At 27.8% G+C, this 19022-nt stretch overlaps 11 protein-coding genes across 11 annotated transcripts; 5 read left to right on the top strand and 6 right to left on the bottom strand.

Annotated features, from left to right (window-relative positions):
* Window positions 1-61: 61 nt before the first annotated feature.
* Window positions 62-1603, top strand: PNEG_01151 (hypothetical protein; the record flags this gene model as incomplete). The annotated part of the gene is made up of 5 exons (XM_007874874.1): window positions 62-292; window positions 336-556; window positions 604-881; window positions 929-1215; window positions 1265-1603. The coding sequence occupies 5 exons, from the start codon at window positions 62-64 to the stop codon at window positions 1601-1603; spliced, it is 1356 nt and encodes a 451-aa protein (XP_007873065.1).
* An 84-nt stretch (window positions 1604-1687) lies between these two features.
* Window positions 1688-2099, top strand: PNEG_01150 (hypothetical protein; the record flags this gene model as incomplete). Its single annotated transcript, XM_007874873.1, has 3 exons — window positions 1688-1722; window positions 1767-1937; window positions 1982-2099. 3 exons carry the CDS (start codon window positions 1688-1690, stop codon window positions 2097-2099), a joined length of 324 nt encoding a protein of 107 aa, XP_007873064.1.
* Window positions 2100-2376: 277 nt separating this feature from the next.
* On the top strand, window positions 2377-2606 carry PNEG_01149 (hypothetical protein; the record flags this gene model as incomplete). Its single annotated transcript, XM_007874872.2, has 2 exons — window positions 2377-2428; window positions 2473-2606. 2 exons carry the CDS (start codon window positions 2377-2379, stop codon window positions 2604-2606), a joined length of 186 nt encoding a protein of 61 aa, XP_007873063.1.
* Window positions 2607-2634: 28 nt separating this feature from the next.
* PNEG_01148 (hypothetical protein) lies at window positions 2635-5200 on the top strand (the record flags this gene model as incomplete). Its single annotated transcript, XM_007874871.1, has 8 exons — window positions 2635-2715; window positions 2763-3048; window positions 3090-3284; window positions 3327-3539; window positions 3589-4049; window positions 4091-4266; window positions 4314-5047; window positions 5093-5200. Exons 1-8 carry the CDS (start codon window positions 2651-2653, stop codon window positions 5198-5200), a joined length of 2238 nt encoding a protein of 745 aa, XP_007873062.1. The 5' UTR covers window positions 2635-2650.
* A 201-nt stretch (window positions 5201-5401) lies between these two features.
* On the bottom strand, window positions 5402-6265 carry PNEG_01147 (hypothetical protein). The gene is made up of 4 exons (XM_007874870.1): window positions 6041-6265; window positions 5901-5996; window positions 5717-5854; window positions 5402-5671 (listed from the first exon to the last, which is right to left on the bottom strand). Exons 1-4 carry the CDS (start codon window positions 6248-6250, stop codon window positions 5432-5434), a joined length of 684 nt encoding a protein of 227 aa, XP_007873061.1. The 5' UTR covers window positions 6251-6265; the 3' UTR covers window positions 5402-5431.
* Window positions 6266-7419: 1154 nt separating this feature from the next.
* Window positions 7420-8538, bottom strand: PNEG_01146 (hypothetical protein; the record flags this gene model as incomplete). Its single annotated transcript, XM_007874869.1, has 3 exons — window positions 7420-7932; window positions 7980-8159; window positions 8299-8538. The coding sequence occupies 3 exons, from the start codon at window positions 8536-8538 to the stop codon at window positions 7420-7422; spliced, it is 933 nt and encodes a 310-aa protein (XP_007873060.1).
* Window positions 8539-8822: 284 nt separating this feature from the next.
* PNEG_01145 (hypothetical protein) lies at window positions 8823-11071 on the bottom strand (the record flags this gene model as incomplete). The annotated part of the gene is made up of 7 exons (XM_007874868.1): window positions 8823-8917; window positions 8990-9119; window positions 9161-9613; window positions 9735-9846; window positions 9890-10681; window positions 10732-10813; window positions 10921-11071. The coding sequence occupies 7 exons, from the start codon at window positions 11069-11071 to the stop codon at window positions 8823-8825; spliced, it is 1815 nt and encodes a 604-aa protein (XP_007873059.1).
* A 1004-nt stretch (window positions 11072-12075) lies between these two features.
* On the bottom strand, window positions 12076-13143 carry PNEG_01144 (hypothetical protein; the record flags this gene model as incomplete). Its single annotated transcript, XM_007874867.1, has 5 exons — window positions 13037-13143; window positions 12552-12994; window positions 12350-12504; window positions 12211-12305; window positions 12076-12169 (listed from the first exon to the last, which is right to left on the bottom strand). The coding sequence occupies exons 1-5, from the start codon at window positions 13102-13104 to the stop codon at window positions 12076-12078; spliced, it is 855 nt and encodes a 284-aa protein (XP_007873058.1). The 5' UTR covers window positions 13105-13143.
* A 281-nt stretch (window positions 13144-13424) lies between these two features.
* PNEG_01143 (hypothetical protein) lies at window positions 13425-15194 on the bottom strand (the record flags this gene model as incomplete). The annotated part of the gene is made up of 9 exons (XM_007874866.1): window positions 13425-13590; window positions 13662-13738; window positions 13788-14069; window positions 14112-14402; window positions 14443-14490; window positions 14534-14575; window positions 14616-14708; window positions 14759-14878; window positions 14925-15194. 9 exons carry the CDS (start codon window positions 15192-15194, stop codon window positions 13425-13427), a joined length of 1389 nt encoding a protein of 462 aa, XP_007873057.1.
* Window positions 15195-15548: 354 nt separating this feature from the next.
* On the top strand, window positions 15549-16392 carry PNEG_01142 (hypothetical protein). The gene is made up of 3 exons (XM_007874865.1): window positions 15549-15714; window positions 15771-15895; window positions 15953-16392. The coding sequence occupies exons 2-3, from the start codon at window positions 15793-15795 to the stop codon at window positions 16060-16062; spliced, it is 213 nt and encodes a 70-aa protein (XP_007873056.1). The 5' UTR covers window positions 15549-15714; window positions 15771-15792; the 3' UTR covers window positions 16063-16392.
* PNEG_01141 (hypothetical protein) lies at window positions 16160-18992 on the bottom strand (the record flags this gene model as incomplete). Its single annotated transcript, XM_007874864.1, has 15 exons — window positions 18963-18992; window positions 18842-18916; window positions 18523-18785; window positions 18370-18479; window positions 18249-18320; window positions 18080-18203; window positions 17849-18028; window positions 17669-17804; window positions 17486-17613; window positions 17322-17439; window positions 17143-17281; window positions 16986-17091; window positions 16594-16940; window positions 16355-16550; window positions 16160-16309 (listed from the first exon to the last, which is right to left on the bottom strand). Exons 1-15 carry the CDS (start codon window positions 18976-18978, stop codon window positions 16160-16162), a joined length of 2160 nt encoding a protein of 719 aa, XP_007873055.1. The 5' UTR covers window positions 18979-18992.
* Between the last annotated feature and the right edge of the window lie 30 nt (window positions 18993-19022).

Here is a 19022-nt window from a genome sequence, read left to right as displayed (position 1 = left end):
CAGCCTTTTTGCTGCCAATTCTCCTGAGAATAAGGATTTTTATAAAGAAAACTTATAAAATATGGCTGAGATTCTTAAAAATAAAAGGATTGTCTTTTTTCCGGAACTTTTTGAGCAAAATTTCATGAAAAAATTGAAGGAAATAATAATAATGATTTATAAAAAAAAAAGACATTTATCTAAGCTAAAGATTTCTATCATTATATCCTGGTTTATCATTTTATGGTACGGAGAAGTGAATATATTTAAACAGACGATTTCCCGGTGTTCATGGTCTTTATGGGAAAAATGGGTATGTCCTATTGATTTTTGAATAATGTGTTTATATAATTTAGGAAGAAGGCACAAAACCATATCGTGTTGCTTTAATTGGAGATCCACAACTTGTTGATAAACATACATATAATAGAAGTTTTCTATTGACAGCGTTTACAAATTTTTATACAGATAAATATATGAAAAGAAATTGGAAATATTTAAATAACGAATTACATCCACAATCTCTTATATTTCTTGGAGATTTGTTAGATGGTGGAAGAGATCTGGAGATGAAAAGGTAAAGAATTTATATATAAAAAAGGAAGAAAAATGAAAAAATAATAGTTGGATTAAAGAATATAAACGATTTGATGATGTATTTTTCCAACCTCCTGGCGTAAAAGTTATATCTACACTTCCTGGTAATCATGATATAGGATTTTCTGATGGGGTAACACTTAATCGATTGAATCGTTTTCGAGCATATTTTGGAGAATCTAGCTCTTCATATGTATTAGGAAACCACACCTTTGTACTTTTAGATACAATTAGCCTCTCAAATACAATTAACACTCAGGTTTCAGAATATACAAAACAATTATTAGATGATTTAAAAAACACATGTAAGTATTTTTAAGATATTAAAGGATTATTCCTTTAATGAATCAAGACGATAAGGATTTTCCTCGTATTTTATTATCGCATGTTCCATTATTTCGCCCAGCAAACACTCCTTGTGGTCCTAATCGGGAAAAAAACACATCTATTAAACTGGAACGTGGATATCAATATCAAAATGTCATTTTATCTAGCATATCTACTTATGTTCTTGAAATTGTACGACCTATTGCTGTGTTTTCTGGTGATGATCATGATTTTTGTGAAGTTAAGCAAACAATAAAAAAATATGGTATAACAATTATTGAAAGAAGTATTAAAAGTTTCTCTATGGCCATGGTATTATATATATTGGATTAACAAACAACTAACATATTTTTACATATAGGGTATTAGTCAGCCTGGTGTACAACTTGTTTCATTATACAACCCATCACTCAAAAAAACAGAAAACCAAACATTTCAAACAAAACTGTGTCTTCTACCTAAACAATATTATATCTTTTCATTATATCTAATTACATTCATTGTGACGGTTTCTATTATATGTATATATCAATATTTATTTGTAGAAAAGGATCTACAATATCTCTCGACTTATACAAATAAATATAAGAATATATCACACGAATCTTCATTTAAAAGCTTAGATCATATTTTATCAGATATAATTAATATCGCAATTATAGTTTTTCCTTGGTATCTTTATTTACTCATTCGATATTAAAAGTCAACATCGTTTTTTTATTTTTTAACTTTTTTATATTTGTTTTGCTTAAAACTAAATACATCTAGACAATTTTCTATTCTAATGAAAGATATTTTGGATATTACAGTTCGATTTTCGTAATTTTTTTTAAAATATTTTTTTCAGCTGATTATTTTACTAGAGGAGGGTTGCAGACCCTATTTGGCAACCAAAATACTCATCACGTTCAATTATTATTATCCGATCCTGTTTTAGAAGGCAGTCCTCCTAATATTGCTTATTTAATACATTTTTTATCTCAAAACCTTATGAATGATACTCGAAAAGACTTATTCATCAAAGATGATACTGTGTAAGTATTTTCTTATTTTTTTTTAATATATTTATCACCAACAGACGTCCCGGTATTCTTGTTCTTATAAACAATGAAGACTGGGAATTAAATAATGAGAAGTATTATATACTTCAACCTAAAGATGAAATTACTTTTATCAGTACATTACATGGAGGTTAATTTTAAATAAAATAAATATTTTTTAAATAATAATTTTATATTATTAAACATCTATCAAACTATATAACAATCCATATAACTCCTCAACTTTAGCCCTACATCTTATTAATATAAAATTCACGTGATCTTGTCTTAGCAAACACGTGTGTCCGATCTATCGGATCGTTGTCTGAGCTGGTTTCTATAGAAACCTCATTGCACATATTCAAACCGATCAACGTCTACACAACCTCACAATTTTACGCAGGTGCTTTACAGGTAGGCATTTTGCTTAAAAATGGATGGATATGATCGAAGTTCAACATTTACTACTAGAAAAAGATATAGAGGTATGTATATTTTGAAAATGATGTTTTTTTCCTGATTTTTTTAGACGACTGGAGCTATGAAGAAAGTTATAAACATATACAGTATGGAACAACAGAAATCCAGCTTAATCGAATGAAAAAATATATTCTAACACTAGGTGATCCAGTGAGTATATTATTGGAAGTGAAAAATGTCTAATAATTGTATTGATTTTGGGGGAAAACATTGAATCTGTTGCACAAATGTTGATTATTGATTTTGAGGATGAAACATTACATAATGGGATTTTAAGCACTTTTAGAGACCAGTTAAAGATTATTTTTATTAATTTGAAAAAAAAATTAATTGCGGTAGCATTATTGAGCTTCCTATGAAAATTCCATTTTTAGCGACAGTTATTTCACTTGCATCAACAAAAGAAGCATCAATAGGAAAATATACAGTAGAATTTATGGCAACTGCAGCGCAAGCATTTCTTGATGGCGGTGAATGGAGAAAATTTAAATTGATTCTTCGATTTCTCGTTTATGCAACATCAATTATTGATGGAGATGGTGTGTTAAATATACTGGATGGACTAACACAACGTATTTTTGAAGTATCTAGAGATATGTCAGAAAAAGGAGATTTTAATACCAAAGTAGGCATAATAATACATAAATATATTTTTTAATCAAATAGTTTCACGCGGATGAGCTGACCTATGTTTTTCTTATTACAGTTCCTTATGTAATAGCACGTTCCACAGAGGTTTCATGTGGTTTCGATACGCTTTTTTCCTATGTGGATCGTATTGAGCCATATATGAGGTATCGGTCGGTTGATCTTTCATTGTTACAACCATTTATAGAAGATGAAGCATCTAGCGATGTAGAAGTAATAGTGATTCGACAAGGAAAACAATATTAACATTAGTAGATTCTTGAAGAATTATGGAATCAAGTTCAATATATGAAAAACGGCAAATACGATGCAAATATATTTCTGCGACCATGGTTGAAATTTGAGATACAATTAGCAAATACACCCAAATTTGCACTGCCTCCGATCGTTTTACCGAAAACGTTTGATAATGTGGGAAGATTCTATTTTCCTGAATCTCATTTCCGTATTTTTGACCAATCAGATCAAGTACGATCTATTTTTTATTAAAAATAATATTACATATTCATATATTTAGATAAATTTATCATCTCAAACTATAGCAAGCTCAATTATAAGGGACATTGTTGGTGATATTATTGATATTATGGAATTTAATCGAAAAGAGGCTGCACGTTTTCTTGCAGATTTATCTTTTTATTTTGCACCTAATCTTTTTGTTTCTGAAACATTTTCTAGTGAAATGAATGACATGATGGGTACTCTTACGGAATGGAAATCTGAAGAGATTATTTTGGAGACTATATTTAGACGATTATTTCGATTGCCTAAACCACTTCAACCACCCATATATTATCATTCACTTTTAATTGAGCTTTGTAAATTAATTCCAAAAAAAATAGCACCGTCTTTAGGATATATAATTAGATATATATATCAAGCACTTCCACGCCTTGATCCTGAAATTTCTTTTAGATTTTGGACATGGTTTTCTCATCATTTAAGTAATTTTAATTTCAGCTGGAAATGGGATGAATGGTAAAAAATAAAGTTATTTTATATTTATAAACTATTTTTAGGATATCTGATCTTGAACTTGATTTAATGCATCCCAAAAGAACATTTATAAGAGAAACAATAGAAAAAGAAATATGTTTAAGTTATTATTCTAAAATTAAAGAATCACTTCCCGAAGCATATCATATATTATTACCCGAGGAGCCTTCAGGTCCTTATTTTGATTATGAATTGCCAAGTGACTTTACTATTTTTCATAAATGAATTATAATTTAATATTTTTAGATTCTAAGTATTACGCAGAAGTAGGAACTTTACTTGAAACAATGAAAGTAAATACTGAGCAATCAGAAACAGATGTTGCATTAGAAATTATCGAAAAAACAGCTATTGAAAACAATGAAAATGATCCTCCATACGAAGCTCTTAAGGCTTTAGTACAATGTGTTTTGCATTTAGGAGCAAAATCTTTCTCTCATGCTTTGAATACTATTGAGCGTAATTTGCCAGGATTGCAAGCACGCTGCAATGCAAATGAAAAAACACGTCGACAAACTATTGATATTATTATCAGATTTTGGAAAGATCAACCAACAATTGGAACAACTTTAATTAATAAATTTTTGAACTATTCTGTTATTGATGCAGTATCAATTATAGAGTGGATAATTTTGGATGCTGACATTGAATATGTTGGCAGAAGTTTTACATGGGAATTAATGAAGATAGCGTTGAATAAAGTAAATTCCACACCTGTTCAAATTAAAGATCGTATAAATATGGAAACCTCTCACAATGAACCAGGAAGTTTGTCAAATTATCGAAAAGTGTATGACGAAGTATACATGAAACGAGAAGCTGTTTTTGTTACAATTTTTGAAAAATTTCCAAAATTATTTGATCGTGCTAAAGTTTCACAAAAAAAAAGTAATGGCGTTGAGAAAAATAAAACATTGGACAACCAAATAGAATGGCAACTTTGGTGGGCCAAAGGACTATTCAAAGAAATTGCACGAAGAGTATACAGATTTTTATAAAATTAATGAAATTTCTAATTTTTCTAGTATTATTATGAAATATCAAATCTTTCAAATACATTAAATCCTGTTATAAAAAACAAATATATTAAAGAAATATTTGAAAAAGTTAGAAATTTAAACAAAATTATATAATTGTAATAAACAATATATCAGTACAATTTTCATTTCTTAATACAATATTATTAAAATGCCAATAAATACATTCGTATAATATTTAAAATAAATGTGTTATTGTGCAAACAAACTGCAGTGTAGCTTCTATTCATCGACAAATATCTCTAAATGCATAACTCATTGAAAGAAAGAATAATATAAGTTCATAATAAAAACTTCGCGAGACTTCAAATGTTCATTTGTTGCTGACTAAATACTTGGGATATTTATACGTTGAAAATGAGGTTCTACACAATTCTCCATAAACCAGTTTCTAATACGAAACTCTAAAAATTGCGAAATCTTAGGAATATCCTGCAATTTTGATCGTGAACCAACTAATGAATGTACATCTATATCCAATTGAAAATCAGGCGAAAAAGAAAAAATAAATGCAGCAATATTAGATGCATTTAACTGTTTCTCGCATGGAATAAGAGAAATAGAAAGCTAATGCATTTTAACAGTTGAAAGTTAATATGCCAAAATACATACTGTGCCAGAAAATCGCATAATTGAAAGTGAAAGTTCAATAGGTAAAACAGCAAATTCATATTTCGGATAATTCAACAAAAATTGTGTTTTAATACCAAGTGTAATTTGATCAACAAGGTTAACATCCATAACAGCATTCTAAACATCTCTTAGCATCTAAAAACAGAAAAAAAAAAGAACAAACAAGGCGTTCTGGATTACTGGAACACGAAACAATTCGACAATTACTACAGATAGGAAATTCTTCACCCAAATTCATATCAATTACTTTAACGTGACCCTAATAAATAATTATTTGACTTTTTTTTCATCTTAAAAATATACTAAAAAACTTGGCTTATTTGTACCATTCAAAATATCACTCATATAGACTAAGAGCGCTTCTTTAAAATCATAATCATTTCGAAACAGAACAATAGCCTGCGCAATAAGTACATTAAACCAATCCAATGACTCTGAAGTACGTGTTTCTATATTTTCATACAATTTCGAAACTATATGAGAAATTCTTGGAGAAAAAGATGTTCTAAGCATAGAAGGCTTATTTTTTGTCTGAAACTATGATATTAAATAAAATTCTTAAGATAAATCAGACCAACCTGTTTATGAACATTAGATGATAAGATTTTTTTGTTTGCATCCGAAAAAATAAAGAATCTAAGAAAAGCACAAATAAAGAGCCAAACTGTTAATTGTCCGACCTATTTTGATCAATTTTTTTTATCAAAAAAAAAAACATAATACCAAAAAGCCTTGTATAAAACCTGCACTTACAGCACTCGAAAACACACGATCCAGTCTGTAATAAAGAACTTACTTCTATATCAATCTTATATGCTTTATATATGCGTGATATATGCGTATTATATTCGGTTTTGATGCAAAACCAATATATAAAAAACAACCTATATTAACCCTTATATATGCGCCTTATATGCGTCTTATATTCATTATATCAATGTTATTACTTTTATTTCTCTCTTTTTTGCCCTGTTTAATCAGATTTTTCAGCACAGCGCTGTTTTTTTGCACCCGACAACCGAATAATGGAATTTTCTGAAGAGATAAAAGAAGTATATTCCACTTTGCATCACTTATTACTTTATTGAAACGTTTTAAATAGAAATTGGCCAAGCTTTTTGACCTGGGAAAAACATTAATCCATTATGGATATCTTCCTTTTCTTTTATGGCTTGGTAGAACTTAACATTTATTAAAAATTGACTGATATATGAAATATATATAGGTTATACTCATAGTTCACCTCGCCCCTCATTAATCAAGTACATTCTTATATAATTTTTTTAAATACAATTAATTTCAATTAGATTATTAAGCCCATTTGCTTAATATTCTTATAGAAAAGGTTTTTAAAAAAATAAGTAAAAAATATAGAATAAAACCATATCATATATAAATAATAAAAGCATTATGAAACCTTTTATGTCTATGTATATATCTGTATGTTCTTAAGAAAAAATCAAAAAAATTAAGAGTTAAAAAATCCTTAAAAATTGATATATATAAATGGGAAATTTATATAGATATATTGTTTGAGTTATTTATTTAAATAATGCGGTTGAATTGAATGATGATTGATAATTGTTTACTTGAAATCATTTAATACTAGAGCGGTATCATTTTTAACGGGTATCTTTATGCTATTTGTTACTCATCCATTAATTGAGTTGGTATGTTTATTACTACGGAAATTCCGTCATATCATGCAGATTTGAAGGATCACCAAGCTGCAATAAAAGATCACGAACATTAATTTGTTCCAATTCTTGAAGTGTATTTTGCGAATTATCTTGTAAATCATCAGATACAATTTTTTCTAATTTATTTAAGGCAATTAATTGCTGAATTTGTTCTTGATTTAATTGAAGTAATTCATGAACACCTATATCGTCCGTAATAGATGAATTTTCATGTTTTATAGTCTGAGAAACCATTTTATCAGCAGATGATAAATGTGGAGAATTCACAGAAAAATCTTCAGAAGCATCAGTAGCATCGTTTATACTTTGTGTTTCTTGTTTTAATGGTAATTCTATCTTTTCTTTACCTCGACCTTTAATACCTTGATTAGAATAACGATATAATGTTGAAAAATAGTCAAGTAATTGCTCATCTTCAGGATTTGGTAATTGAACAGACATAAGCTTTGCATTTAATCTACAGATAGATTCATTATGAAATTTATTTTGATGAACCTTATTTTTTTTAATAAAATTATATTTTTTTCAATAATCATTCTAACCTTTAAATTTCCAAGCTGTGTAAACGTCTTTGTGCAATTATCAAGTCGACAAACATACGGACGAATCCCCTCATGAATCAATTTATGAGCACGAAGATTTCCTTTCTGTGCGAATTTCTTTTCGCAATTTGGATAAGTACAAATATAAGGTTTTTCTCCAGTGTGTCGTCTTTGATGAGTCTAAAAACCACAACTATGTTAATCAAAAGTATAATTAACAATCATTCATTCTTAATCCTTTCTAATTGTTTTTTATTCAATCCTTCTATCATAGTTTATCCACAAATCTCATTTTATTTTTGTTTTTCTCTCTATTTACCTTTAAATTACCAAGTTGTGCAAACGTTTTCCCACAATGCTCACAAACAAATGGCTTTTCTCCTGAATGGCAGCGCAAATGAATACGCAAATGTGCTTGTTGTTGAAAAGCTTTATTACATCCTTCAAAAGAGCACGGATATCGTCGTTTATTGCAAGACTCTTCTAATTCTCTTGTTTCTAGACCTTTTTGCTTCTTAGGATCCTTTTCATCTGATTGTTTAGATTGGATAGTTGCCATAAGATAATCGATGTAAGACGGTTCTTTAAGATCGCGTCGCTCAACGTCCAAAGCATTGGTCGTGAGCGACGTAACAAAGGAATCAAGCTCCTCCAGCCTGTGGTAAATCCCAGGCTTAGCTTAAAAGCCCCTCCAAAAGGAGACTTGGAAAAGAATAAAAATATAATTTTTAACGAAATGATATTAAGGGCTTTTATATTGCCGATAAAAATTTAAAAAGATGAAATAAAAATTCTTATATTATTAAACAAAAATGTTTTTTTTTTTTTTTTTTCACTTACATTTTATGTTAGTGTTGTATATTCCCATATACGTGCACGACAATCGCCAGAACCGGTGGCAAAAAGTCGGCCGGTTGGTGAAACAGCTACTGAAATAACTAAAAATAAAATATTAATAAATAAGCCAGAAGAATAGGGAAAAGAAGAAATAATTTAAAAGAAAAACTTACCGGAATTTTTATGTCCTTGTAATATAAGTTGTGCACGCCCATGATAATCCCAAAAATAAACACCTCTATCTTTTGAACCACTTACAACCCAATGCCCATCGGGTGAACTTGCAACACTAAGTACAAAATCCTATGGAGATTAAAAAAAATAAATATTAAATAGTTTTTTACTTTATGACCAGTAAATGTGGTTTTACACAGTCCATTTTTAGGACCAGTGGATGTTTTAGCATCCATAAGTTCCCATAGTTTAACTGTTTTATCAAGACTTCCACTTAATAATTCACATCCATTTGGTGAAAAAGCAACACTATAAACACTATCTTTATGATCTTCAAACCGTTCAACTAAATAACCTGTTTTAGCATCCCATACACGTACAACTTTATCAAGACTTCCAGCAGCAACGTAACGACTATCAGGGGATATCGCTACTGTTGTAACGCCATCTTCGATACTCAATGTTAAAATACAATGTCCTGTTTCGATATCCCAGACACGAGCAGTACGATCACCACTTCCAGAAGCAATAAACTTTCCATTTTGACTGTAATCAAGAGAATAGATATCTTGTTCATGTCCCGTAAATAAATGTCGTATTTTCTTTTTTAAAATATCCCATATCTATTAATAATAAGAAATTATATATAAGAGCTAGAAGAAAAAGAATAGAAAAGACAAGGACTTTCTCCATTCAAACAATATATTGAAAAACAATTTGTTTTAAAGGGGTTTCTAAACTTACCCGAATTCTTTTATCTTCTGCACCAGTTGCAAGATACTTTCCATCTGGACTAAATGCAACACTTCGTATATATAAATCTCCTTCTCGATCTACTGATTCATCTTGAAGAACCCTACAATTTATTAGATAAACTGATCAAAGAAATTATAACTTACGTTAATCGTTTACCCGTTTTTACATCAAAAATCACCGCTACTCGATTACACCCCGTTGCAAGATACTCTCCATCATGACTAAATCGTATACAACAAACAACACTTTGATGCTCTAATGTATGTACAAGGTTAATATCCAAAACTCGAGGGACATTTGGATTAAACAAAACTGTCCAATCAGAATCCTCCTTCTTTAATTCACAGGGAATCATATCAGGATCAATATCAGCCATAGAAAGAGATTGTCCAAGTGCAACAGATGTAGATGGTTGTTGCGGGGCCGTTGTCAATGGAGTAGAAGGTACAACAGAACGCGCAGATGAAGGCTGAACAGGAATAAAAGAATTTGACGTTTCGGCACGATTAGAGTGCGACTTATTACGCTTACTAGAGGGAGAAAAAGATCCTGAAACTGCTGAATAATTTGATCCCTTAGGCACATTATATGTATTATCTACACCAGAATCGGAGCAAATCCGTTTGTTAGCATGTTGAGGACAACTTTGTAATGGAAGAACATTATTAACTGAAGGATATCCTGTATTAGGATAAGGCAACTGAACAACTGATTGATTGGTTTCTAGAGGAGCAAGACATGTTTTTAGATCACCATGACTTGTCCTTCCCATAGAAAGATTATTTGTACTTAATCCGAGATTCGGCGGAGGAAATGGAAGATTAGGAGGATTAGAAAGTCTTGGTAGAGATGGTTGCGCTGATGTTGATGTTGTAGGAAGATGAATCCCTCGTGATTCAAGTTCACGTCGTAATCGTGCAATTTCTTCTTCGTAACTTTATGTTTCAGAAAATATTATTTATACAATTATTTCAGAATCTCTCACGATTGTTTCATTTTTTGGTGAGCCATTTCTAATTCATAAACCATTTGTCGAATCGTTTGCATTTCTTGTATCTGAGATGTCACTATTTATTAAATTAGTCGCAAATTAACCTTAGTTCTAACTCAAATATTCATTTAAAAATATTGATTACATCATTTGAAAACTTTTTTTTTGTTTTTTTCTACATACTTTTATGTTCATAATCATCCTTATGATTCCGAAAAGCCATGGCTTCTTGTGCAATATTATCAAATTCATTTCTAACTGCTTCCAAAAGCTCTGCCAAGCGATTTGAAACAACAGAAGGCCCTGTTGATCGATGATTATATAAGTTTGACATCTTATTTATAGATAATATTTATATCTAATAAATATTATCTATAATAAATCAGCTATAATTTTAAAGATATATGTTTTCCTACCCTAACCCTTACCATTAAATAATTATTTAAAAAGGGTTAGGACATGTTGAATAGCTCTATACTTCCTTCTATAAATAGTGAGTTAGGGTTAGGATATATATGATTAAAAAAAGAAAAAATCCAAAAAGGGTAATAGCAAAAGAAAGGATATGCTTGTTAAATAATACCTAAAAAGGTTAATTTGTGCCATTTTAAAAAACAAACTATTTCGATGCAACTTTCAATTGGCCGATAAGATTTAAACAACATTTGATTGGCTTAGCATTTGTCTATAAATACTAGAGTTTATCTCCCCCTAACCCCCCAAAAATGGTAAAAAACTGATTCAAATAAAAAGAAAAAAATTGAAATAAAATTGAAATAAATTGGATCAGTGTTATTTGAAAAGTAATAAGAATAATTAAATAAGAATGTTTTAAACGTTTTTAAATGGAAAAATATTTATACCTTTTATTAAAATAGAAAAGCTATTTGAAGAAAAAGTGATTTTTTTCTGTTTAAATTTTAGGGTATTGAAATGAGCTGAAACATTTGATAAATATTTAATATTTTCAAGAGTTGTTTTTTGGAATTAAAGTATTTTTCATCTAAGGATGAAGAGCAATAGAATTGATTAAAATATAAAAATTAAAGAAAAGCAAATTTAATAAAATTTAAAAAAGAAATTAAAAATAATTACAAATCTTAAGAGATAATTTGAAAAATGATTATATTTGAAGAATATAAGGCTTGATAAATATAATATAAAAAATAGGTAATTTTTATATTTAATTTTTTATCCATATAACTTTTATATAGAATTAATTTAATCTTTTTTTGGTATATATTTAAACCTATATTTAATTATTGCCAAAATCTTGCTTAAAAGATCGAATATACATTATTTCTATTAGGATTTGTTGATATAATATTTATCAATTAATCATTTATTTTTTTGAGCATTTAAGATAAGAATAGCATTTTTAGTATATACGTATGACAGTCCTGACCAAATTGTTGTTATAAAAACAAAAAACCTAAACATTTTATAAAAAAATAGACAAAATTAATAATTTACTGAATTGGAATAAGGAAAACAGATAGAATTTCTGAGTAAATAAAAGGGTGTATTATGGTTATGCCGATAAGCAAGTGTTGTAGTACAGTATTTATCTAGAAAAAAGTAAAAATATGACTTCATACTGTAATATTATTACTTTGCTGATTAATGTGGGTTTTATTTCGACGCTTGGTATTGAAAAATCAAAATATCGTACAAATGTGCAGGGTGGACTAAGAGAAATCCAGCGATAATATATAGCAAACAATCCAAGAAGGATATCCTTTCCAAAAATAACGGAAAAAAGATAGTCTATATTATTAAGCAGGAATAAAAATGAATTAAAAATAAATAATTACATGGAATTTGTTGTTTGATAGTAAGGCAAAGTGTTGATATGATGATAAAAAATTTATCAGCCATTGGATCAAGGATTGTTCCTGCAATGCTTTTTACGTCCCATTTCCGAGAAATCCATCCATCTAGCACATCAGATAGGCTTGCATAAATAAAAAAAAGAACGGAATATAAATGTTGTTCATGTAAAATGCAGTAGCCTGTTATTGGCGCAACAATTAATCGAGAAAGTGTAAGAAAATTTGGAATCGTATAGATATTTTCATGGGTAACATTTCTTGGATTTTTTTTATAATTTTTCAGTTTAATATAATTAATATATGTGTTCCGAATTTTAAGAGGAAATGGAGAATAAAACAAGAGCATAGTTGATGTTTGAAAGGTTCTTTGCGTGTTTAATCTACATTCTGAAGGAAAGATGCTATATAAATGATTTAACTTGCATCTAAAAGTAAATAGTAAAATTTTCCAATAAGTTTTATATTACCTCAAACCAGATGAATATCTAAAGGAAAATAAGTATCTTCTTGCTACATAAGGCTTTGGGAAAATCATCTTTCAAAGGTCTATCAATGATAGATTTGATATTTTTTTTAAAATACTATTTTATCATTTAAATCTACGCTTCAAATCGAATGCTTGAATCATTTAAAAAATTTAGTATAATTTTCAGAAATGATACTAGAATAAAATAACAATTATATAAATGCATCTTTAGATGATTTAGCCACATGATGTCGATTTATAATACTAAATAGCAAACTATATTACATATAGTTTATATTTCTAAAATTAACATAAACATTTTAAAGACTAGAATTAGAAAAAATCATATTCAGAATATCTGATGATATCTTTTTAATAATGAGGTAATATCATAAATTGGAAATCCATGGTGTTGAATTAGGTAATGAACTTGTTTCGCTAAGAATAGCTTCAATAATACAAGAATAATGATCATTTAATGATAAAATTACACCGCATTCCCAATTTCTGCATAAAATAACAGGATTTTTCGAATTTAGCCGTGTCAATACCCCCCTAAAAACAAGATAAATATAAATCATAAGTTTTCAAGTTGGATGATATAATTGAATATATATTTTACTTACCATGCAGAAGAAGAAAAATTTGCTGAGCCAATATAAAAAAAATCAGATGTAGATGTCTGATTTCTTACAAGAATAATCTATATTTTTATAAATACGAACTTATTAAGTTTATGGGAATAAAACTACTTTATGATGCATTAGACAACCTACATGAACAGCTGTACTATCATATAAAATGCTTTTTGGAAATTTTAAATATTCCCAAAATCGCTTTTGAAAACATATAGTGCCTGCAGATTCTTCGCCACCATTACTGGATAAAACAGTATTCATGCTTGGAAAATGGATCTTCATAGAAGTTTTCCAAGCTTGAATATCTGTATTACGAGAAGCAACTACTTTACTGCCTTTTAATGCTAAATACATATTAGATAAGAATGTTGAATTCAATAATCCTAAAGATGATGTCTATTAAATATCAGTAAAATTAAATAAAATATGAAATTTAACCATAATATCTATCTTTATATCATTTTCATGTCTTTTTCCAAGTTGCTGTATAGCTTTAGCCAAAGATACATAACCTGTATCCTTTAAATCGCTATTTTTTTGTGCTTTTAATGGTATTGAATGAATAAACTGTAAATTTTTACTCAACGAAAAGTCATAATTTTTCATTTTTTCAAGAACATGCTGAGGATAGTTTTTAATTTTACAATAATGAAATATATCTCTTTCAAAATCAGTAGAAAATCCTGTAAATACAGTTATTCTCCGAGGAAAATCTTGAATATACATGCTCTATTTTGTTAATTGAAATCAAAAAAAATTAAAAATATACATTCTCCATTGTACCAGTCTCTCCCCAATCATAATCAACCAAATTAGCCTAATTTATATTATTAAACTCTTTTATTAAAGAAGTTTAATACACTTGGAATAACCACACGCAAATACGTGGTGTAAAATAAAAGCTTTTATCATTTAGAAAAAAAATATAAAAACAAAAAATACCTGTAATTTACAATGCATACAATTGGCGCCTTCCATAGGCGGAAAAATAGCAGAAACATTTGGAATATGAAGATATAATCTATTAATAACTTCCTTCTTTAATAAAAATTAATTTTTATGAATTTTTTCATAAAAATTTAAACCTCTTCATCTGATTTAGCCTGATGAACAAAAATAATTATTGTGTTAAACAATTGTATTTTTGTAAGTACCCATAATGGATCAATGACGAAAGCAGATAAAACTGCTGCTTTTAAACTTTCCTATTAAAACACTTAATGTATGTTTTCAAAAGAGTATAGAAAATACTTTTTGAAATACGTCTTCAATTGTTATATCATGTTCTGTTCTTTTATAGCCCTTTACAGCTGTAATCTTAACAGTACCATTAGGAAATGGAATATTTTGAATATTAACAAGCTCTTTAGTTTCTTCAAAACTTTTTGCTTGTATATTGCTATTCTCCAAGCAAAGCTTTTTTGAGAAACGATTACTACTCTCAGTAAAATTCTCATTAGTTATATCCTCTTCTAGCGAAGCAAAATAGTAGCAATCTTTTTTAGAATTTTCAGAAATCATCCTTAAATTCTCTATAATCTGCTAAACAACTATTTATAAAATCTTTATATCTTATAGCCAATAAATCACATAAGAGAATAACACCTTTCTATTCGTCAAAAAGATCATATTCCTTGTGTATATTTATAAATAAATTATACAAACTTTAAATTGTCCTAAATCCACGATAAAACAAAATTTCAAATTGGAAAAAAAAGAAAATTCTAGATATACTGAAGATCGTCTTTAAAATGAAATAGAGACAATATCAATACCCTTTTCCTTTTAATTCATATTATTTAATTTAACAATTGATTATAATTTCATATACTGTTAATATCTGGAGGTTAATGTTTCCCTGGTGACGGAGTTACTATGACAACCATAATTTTATATTTAGAATTTTAACATCTTCATAGCTCAATCTTATATAATTGAAAGCAAGAAAATAACAGCATCCCAGTTGTTTTTGATAAAGTAATTACTGTTTATATAAATATAAATAGTGACTATTTTTTTTATTTCGTTATTTAATAATTTTGTGATTTAAATCTAATATTACCTTTATTCTTAAACTAATATTATTTATATTTATAGTTGTGATTGTATAAAGAATTGGATGTTTAGAAAAGCAGTAATACGTTTTCTTAAAAAAAAATATATTCAATATGAAGTAACTTTTGCACTAAATATGTTAACGACTACAGAAAAAATAATTGTTAGTAAGTTATTTATAAATACCATATTTTTTTTTAAAATTAATCTGATATAAATGATAGATTTTATTTTTATAAGCATTACAGCATTAGTTTTAATGAGTGTTTATGTATATTTTCCGGAACATTTGCGACAACTTGCAGCCAAAGCAACATACTATTTGTACGGATAAATCTTTAGATAAAATTTCCACTTTCCTATGGCCAATAACAAATAATTTAGAAAAAATCCAACATTTTCAATATAGAAAAGATATAAAGATTATTGTGTCATGAAATATTAATTTCTGATGTTTGTCTTTCCTTTAAAGATGCCATCGAACTATATAAAAAGTCATAAACACCATTATAATTCTTCTCATTAATCTTGTTCAACACAAGAATCCTAAAATCATTTAGGCTAATATTCAAGCCTCCTTCCTGTATAATATATAAGTATATAAATTTTTTTTATATTATTGTTACTTCTGCCCATCGTTTCAAAGATGTATTGCTTATAGGGCCTACATGTCTCTTAATAATATTTGGTGATGCATCTTCTAAATCCTTCAAAGTTTCTGCTGACCAATGCGCAAATATTGTTCCATGAGTAATAGAAAAAATAGACCCAAAGAAAATTCCTCGTACTTCTGCAATAGACTTAAGCGCCATTATAACATCTCTTAAAAGAATATTAGATTTCCTTTATAATATATAGAACCTACTCAGATAACTGGCACCCTAAAGCATTTTTATCTTGCTTATTAAAAGCTCGATTTCTCCATAAACAATTACAAAAATCCATCACAAAAGAATTAAAATAGTCAACAATATCTCGATGATATGGAGTTTTTATTTCATTTTTTTCATGATAATCAAACGCTGCTTTATATCCTACGATTAGTCCGCAAATTCTTGATAAACTCATCCCATTTCCTGAAAAAAAACATTGATAAATAATATGAGATGATGGTAGTATGATATTTGGAAGTTTCTCTTCAACAATTAGATTCAACAAAAGTTCATAAAATAAAAGAATAGAATTATGAATACGCATATCACTCTTATAAGACTAAAAAAAATTACAAATAATATTTAATATGCATTATAAAAATACCAGAAGAATATTAATACAAAGATGATCAACTTTTTCAAGTAAAAATAGAATAGAGTTAAACGGATCACTTAATATATTATCGTTAGATGATAATTTCCAATAAGTCCTTAAGTAATTAGAACAATCTAATTAATAATACAATTCTAATTGTAGATACCCGTTTCTGCTAGTTAGTCTTATATATTTTATAACCCATTGCCTAGTTAGCTGAGAAAAAAAGTTTAACAAATTTATACAATAATTTAAATCTGTTAACCATTGTGGTTTTATAAGATAAGATAACATCATTGTAATGTCTGATAGATTATAAATTGATAAAAAATAAAACAAACAAACCTTTTTCTGATTTGATAGGTATATGTATCAAAAGATTAAAGAGTGATTCTCGATATTTAATACCATCCCATGATTGTAGCAATGTATTTAAAAAATGATCTATGGGCGATAATGTTTCCTTAATTACAAATCAGTTAATAATATATTGCAATTAAAATTATAACCTTAAAAACATATGTAAATTTTTCCAAATATTCTAAAATATCATTAATATATCCATCATTGCTATTTTCTTTTAAATCTAATAACAATTTTGCTTCTAGCCAAAAATTTAAACGTTCAATTGCAAATTCTATTTGATTGAGTTAATTAAACATTAACTATTATACTATTTTATATTTTCATACCAGGACAGCGTAAAATCAACAGATTCTGATGCAGAGAACTATCCAAGATAGACGCAAGCTGACAAGGAAATTCAACACTATCAATATATTCAACAAGATCTTGTTTAGTTCGAAGTTCCTCAGTAGTATATGACTCCTAACAATAAATAAATAAAAGTAATAAAAAATCCTAATATAAACCTTTTTCGAACTAAATGTCCGAATTTCTGGAATAGAAAAATTCCCAAGTTTTTGTCTTTTAAAACCACGATAAAAATGACCCATCACTTCAAAACGTTGGATATCATAATTTTTATTTATCTTATTAGATAAAGATTCCTGAAGAGCGATCACCTTCTCTAACCATGGCTTGTTTGGGTGCTAACAATTATTAATATAAAACTTAAATTCCAAATAAAAACAAATGACTACATCAAATAATTTATCATGAATTTTTAGAAATTTAGTGACCACAATATCAGGATAATATGATTTATAAAGTTGCAATAAAGCAAAAATACTCTGATCATTAGGAGTTTGATTTTGAATTTCAAGACTACAAATAATTTAGTAAAATAGTTATGTTAATATAATTATATACAGCTTTTCTATTCGAAATGCCTTTACATTATTACGTCGTGTTATAAGAATTAAAATATGACATAGATATTTCCTAAAAATAGTAAACCATGTATTTTTTTGGAAGAAATTTTAATTTTAACCTAAGAGTTATAAAACCAATATAATGAAAAATAACACCATATAATTGATTTAATTCATCATAACCATCCAAAAAATCATATACCATAATAATCCATTTAAGAAGTGCATTCTAAACCAAGTTATATATATTATTTTTTAATATATATATAAACCTGAACAAACAAACTTGCTTTTGTTTTACCATGACCAAGACTACCAAGTATTCTAATCACTGTTTTTTGACTTACTTTTCCAATAGGCATCATTGAATAAATAATTGAAATAGAATTACTTTGATCAATATGGTGATTCCGGCACATTATTGAAATACCCTTATCGATTGATTCTTGATCTAATCCATATTTTTCTGCAACAACAGATAAATTCCTAACTGAATTAAGGAATATTTCCTTTGAAAAATTCTCAGAGAAAATATCTATTATTTAAACCCATTTAATCTACTATACATTTATATATATATATATAAAGCACCTTGCTCAAGTCGTTCAATTGCTAATCTAGACGGATTTTCTTCGTTTAAATTAGAATAAAAAGGACCATTATTTTCTAATTCATTTTTAAAAGATATTTAAAGCTAAAGATTCATAAAAACCATAATTAATTTCCATCAATTTTAATTTTTTATAATATTTATTTTCATCGTAGTTAATAT

This window comes from Pneumocystis murina (assembly GCF_000349005.2).
Source record: "Pneumocystis murina B123 chromosome Unknown supercont1.6, whole genome shotgun sequence".
NCBI classification, from domain to species: Eukaryota; Fungi; Ascomycota; class Pneumocystomycetes; order Pneumocystales; family Pneumocystaceae; genus Pneumocystis; species Pneumocystis murina.
Note: the sequence above shows the minus strand (reverse complement) of the source record. Positions and strands in the feature narration are given on the sequence as shown.

Coding starts and splice junctions, on each gene's coding strand:
- PNEG_01147 (XM_007874870.1), bottom strand. CDS start 6,250: ATGCTTAGAACATCTTTTTCTCCAAGAATTTCTCATATAGTTTCGAAA. Junction 5,855..5,900: donor CCAGTAATCCAGAACGCCTT/GTTTGTTCTTTT, acceptor AGAGATGTTTAG/AATGCTGTTATGGATGTTAA. Junction 5,672..5,716: donor TTATGCGATTTTCTGGCACA/GTATGTATTTTG, acceptor AAAATGCATTAG/CTTTCTATTTCTCTTATTCC.
- PNEG_01142 (XM_007874865.1), top strand. CDS start 15,793: ATGTTTAGAAAAGCAGTAATACGTTTTCTTAAAAAAAAATATATTCAA. Junction 15,896..15,952: donor TACAGAAAAAATAATTGTTA/GTAAGTTATTTA, acceptor TATAAATGATAG/ATTTTATTTTTATAAGCATT.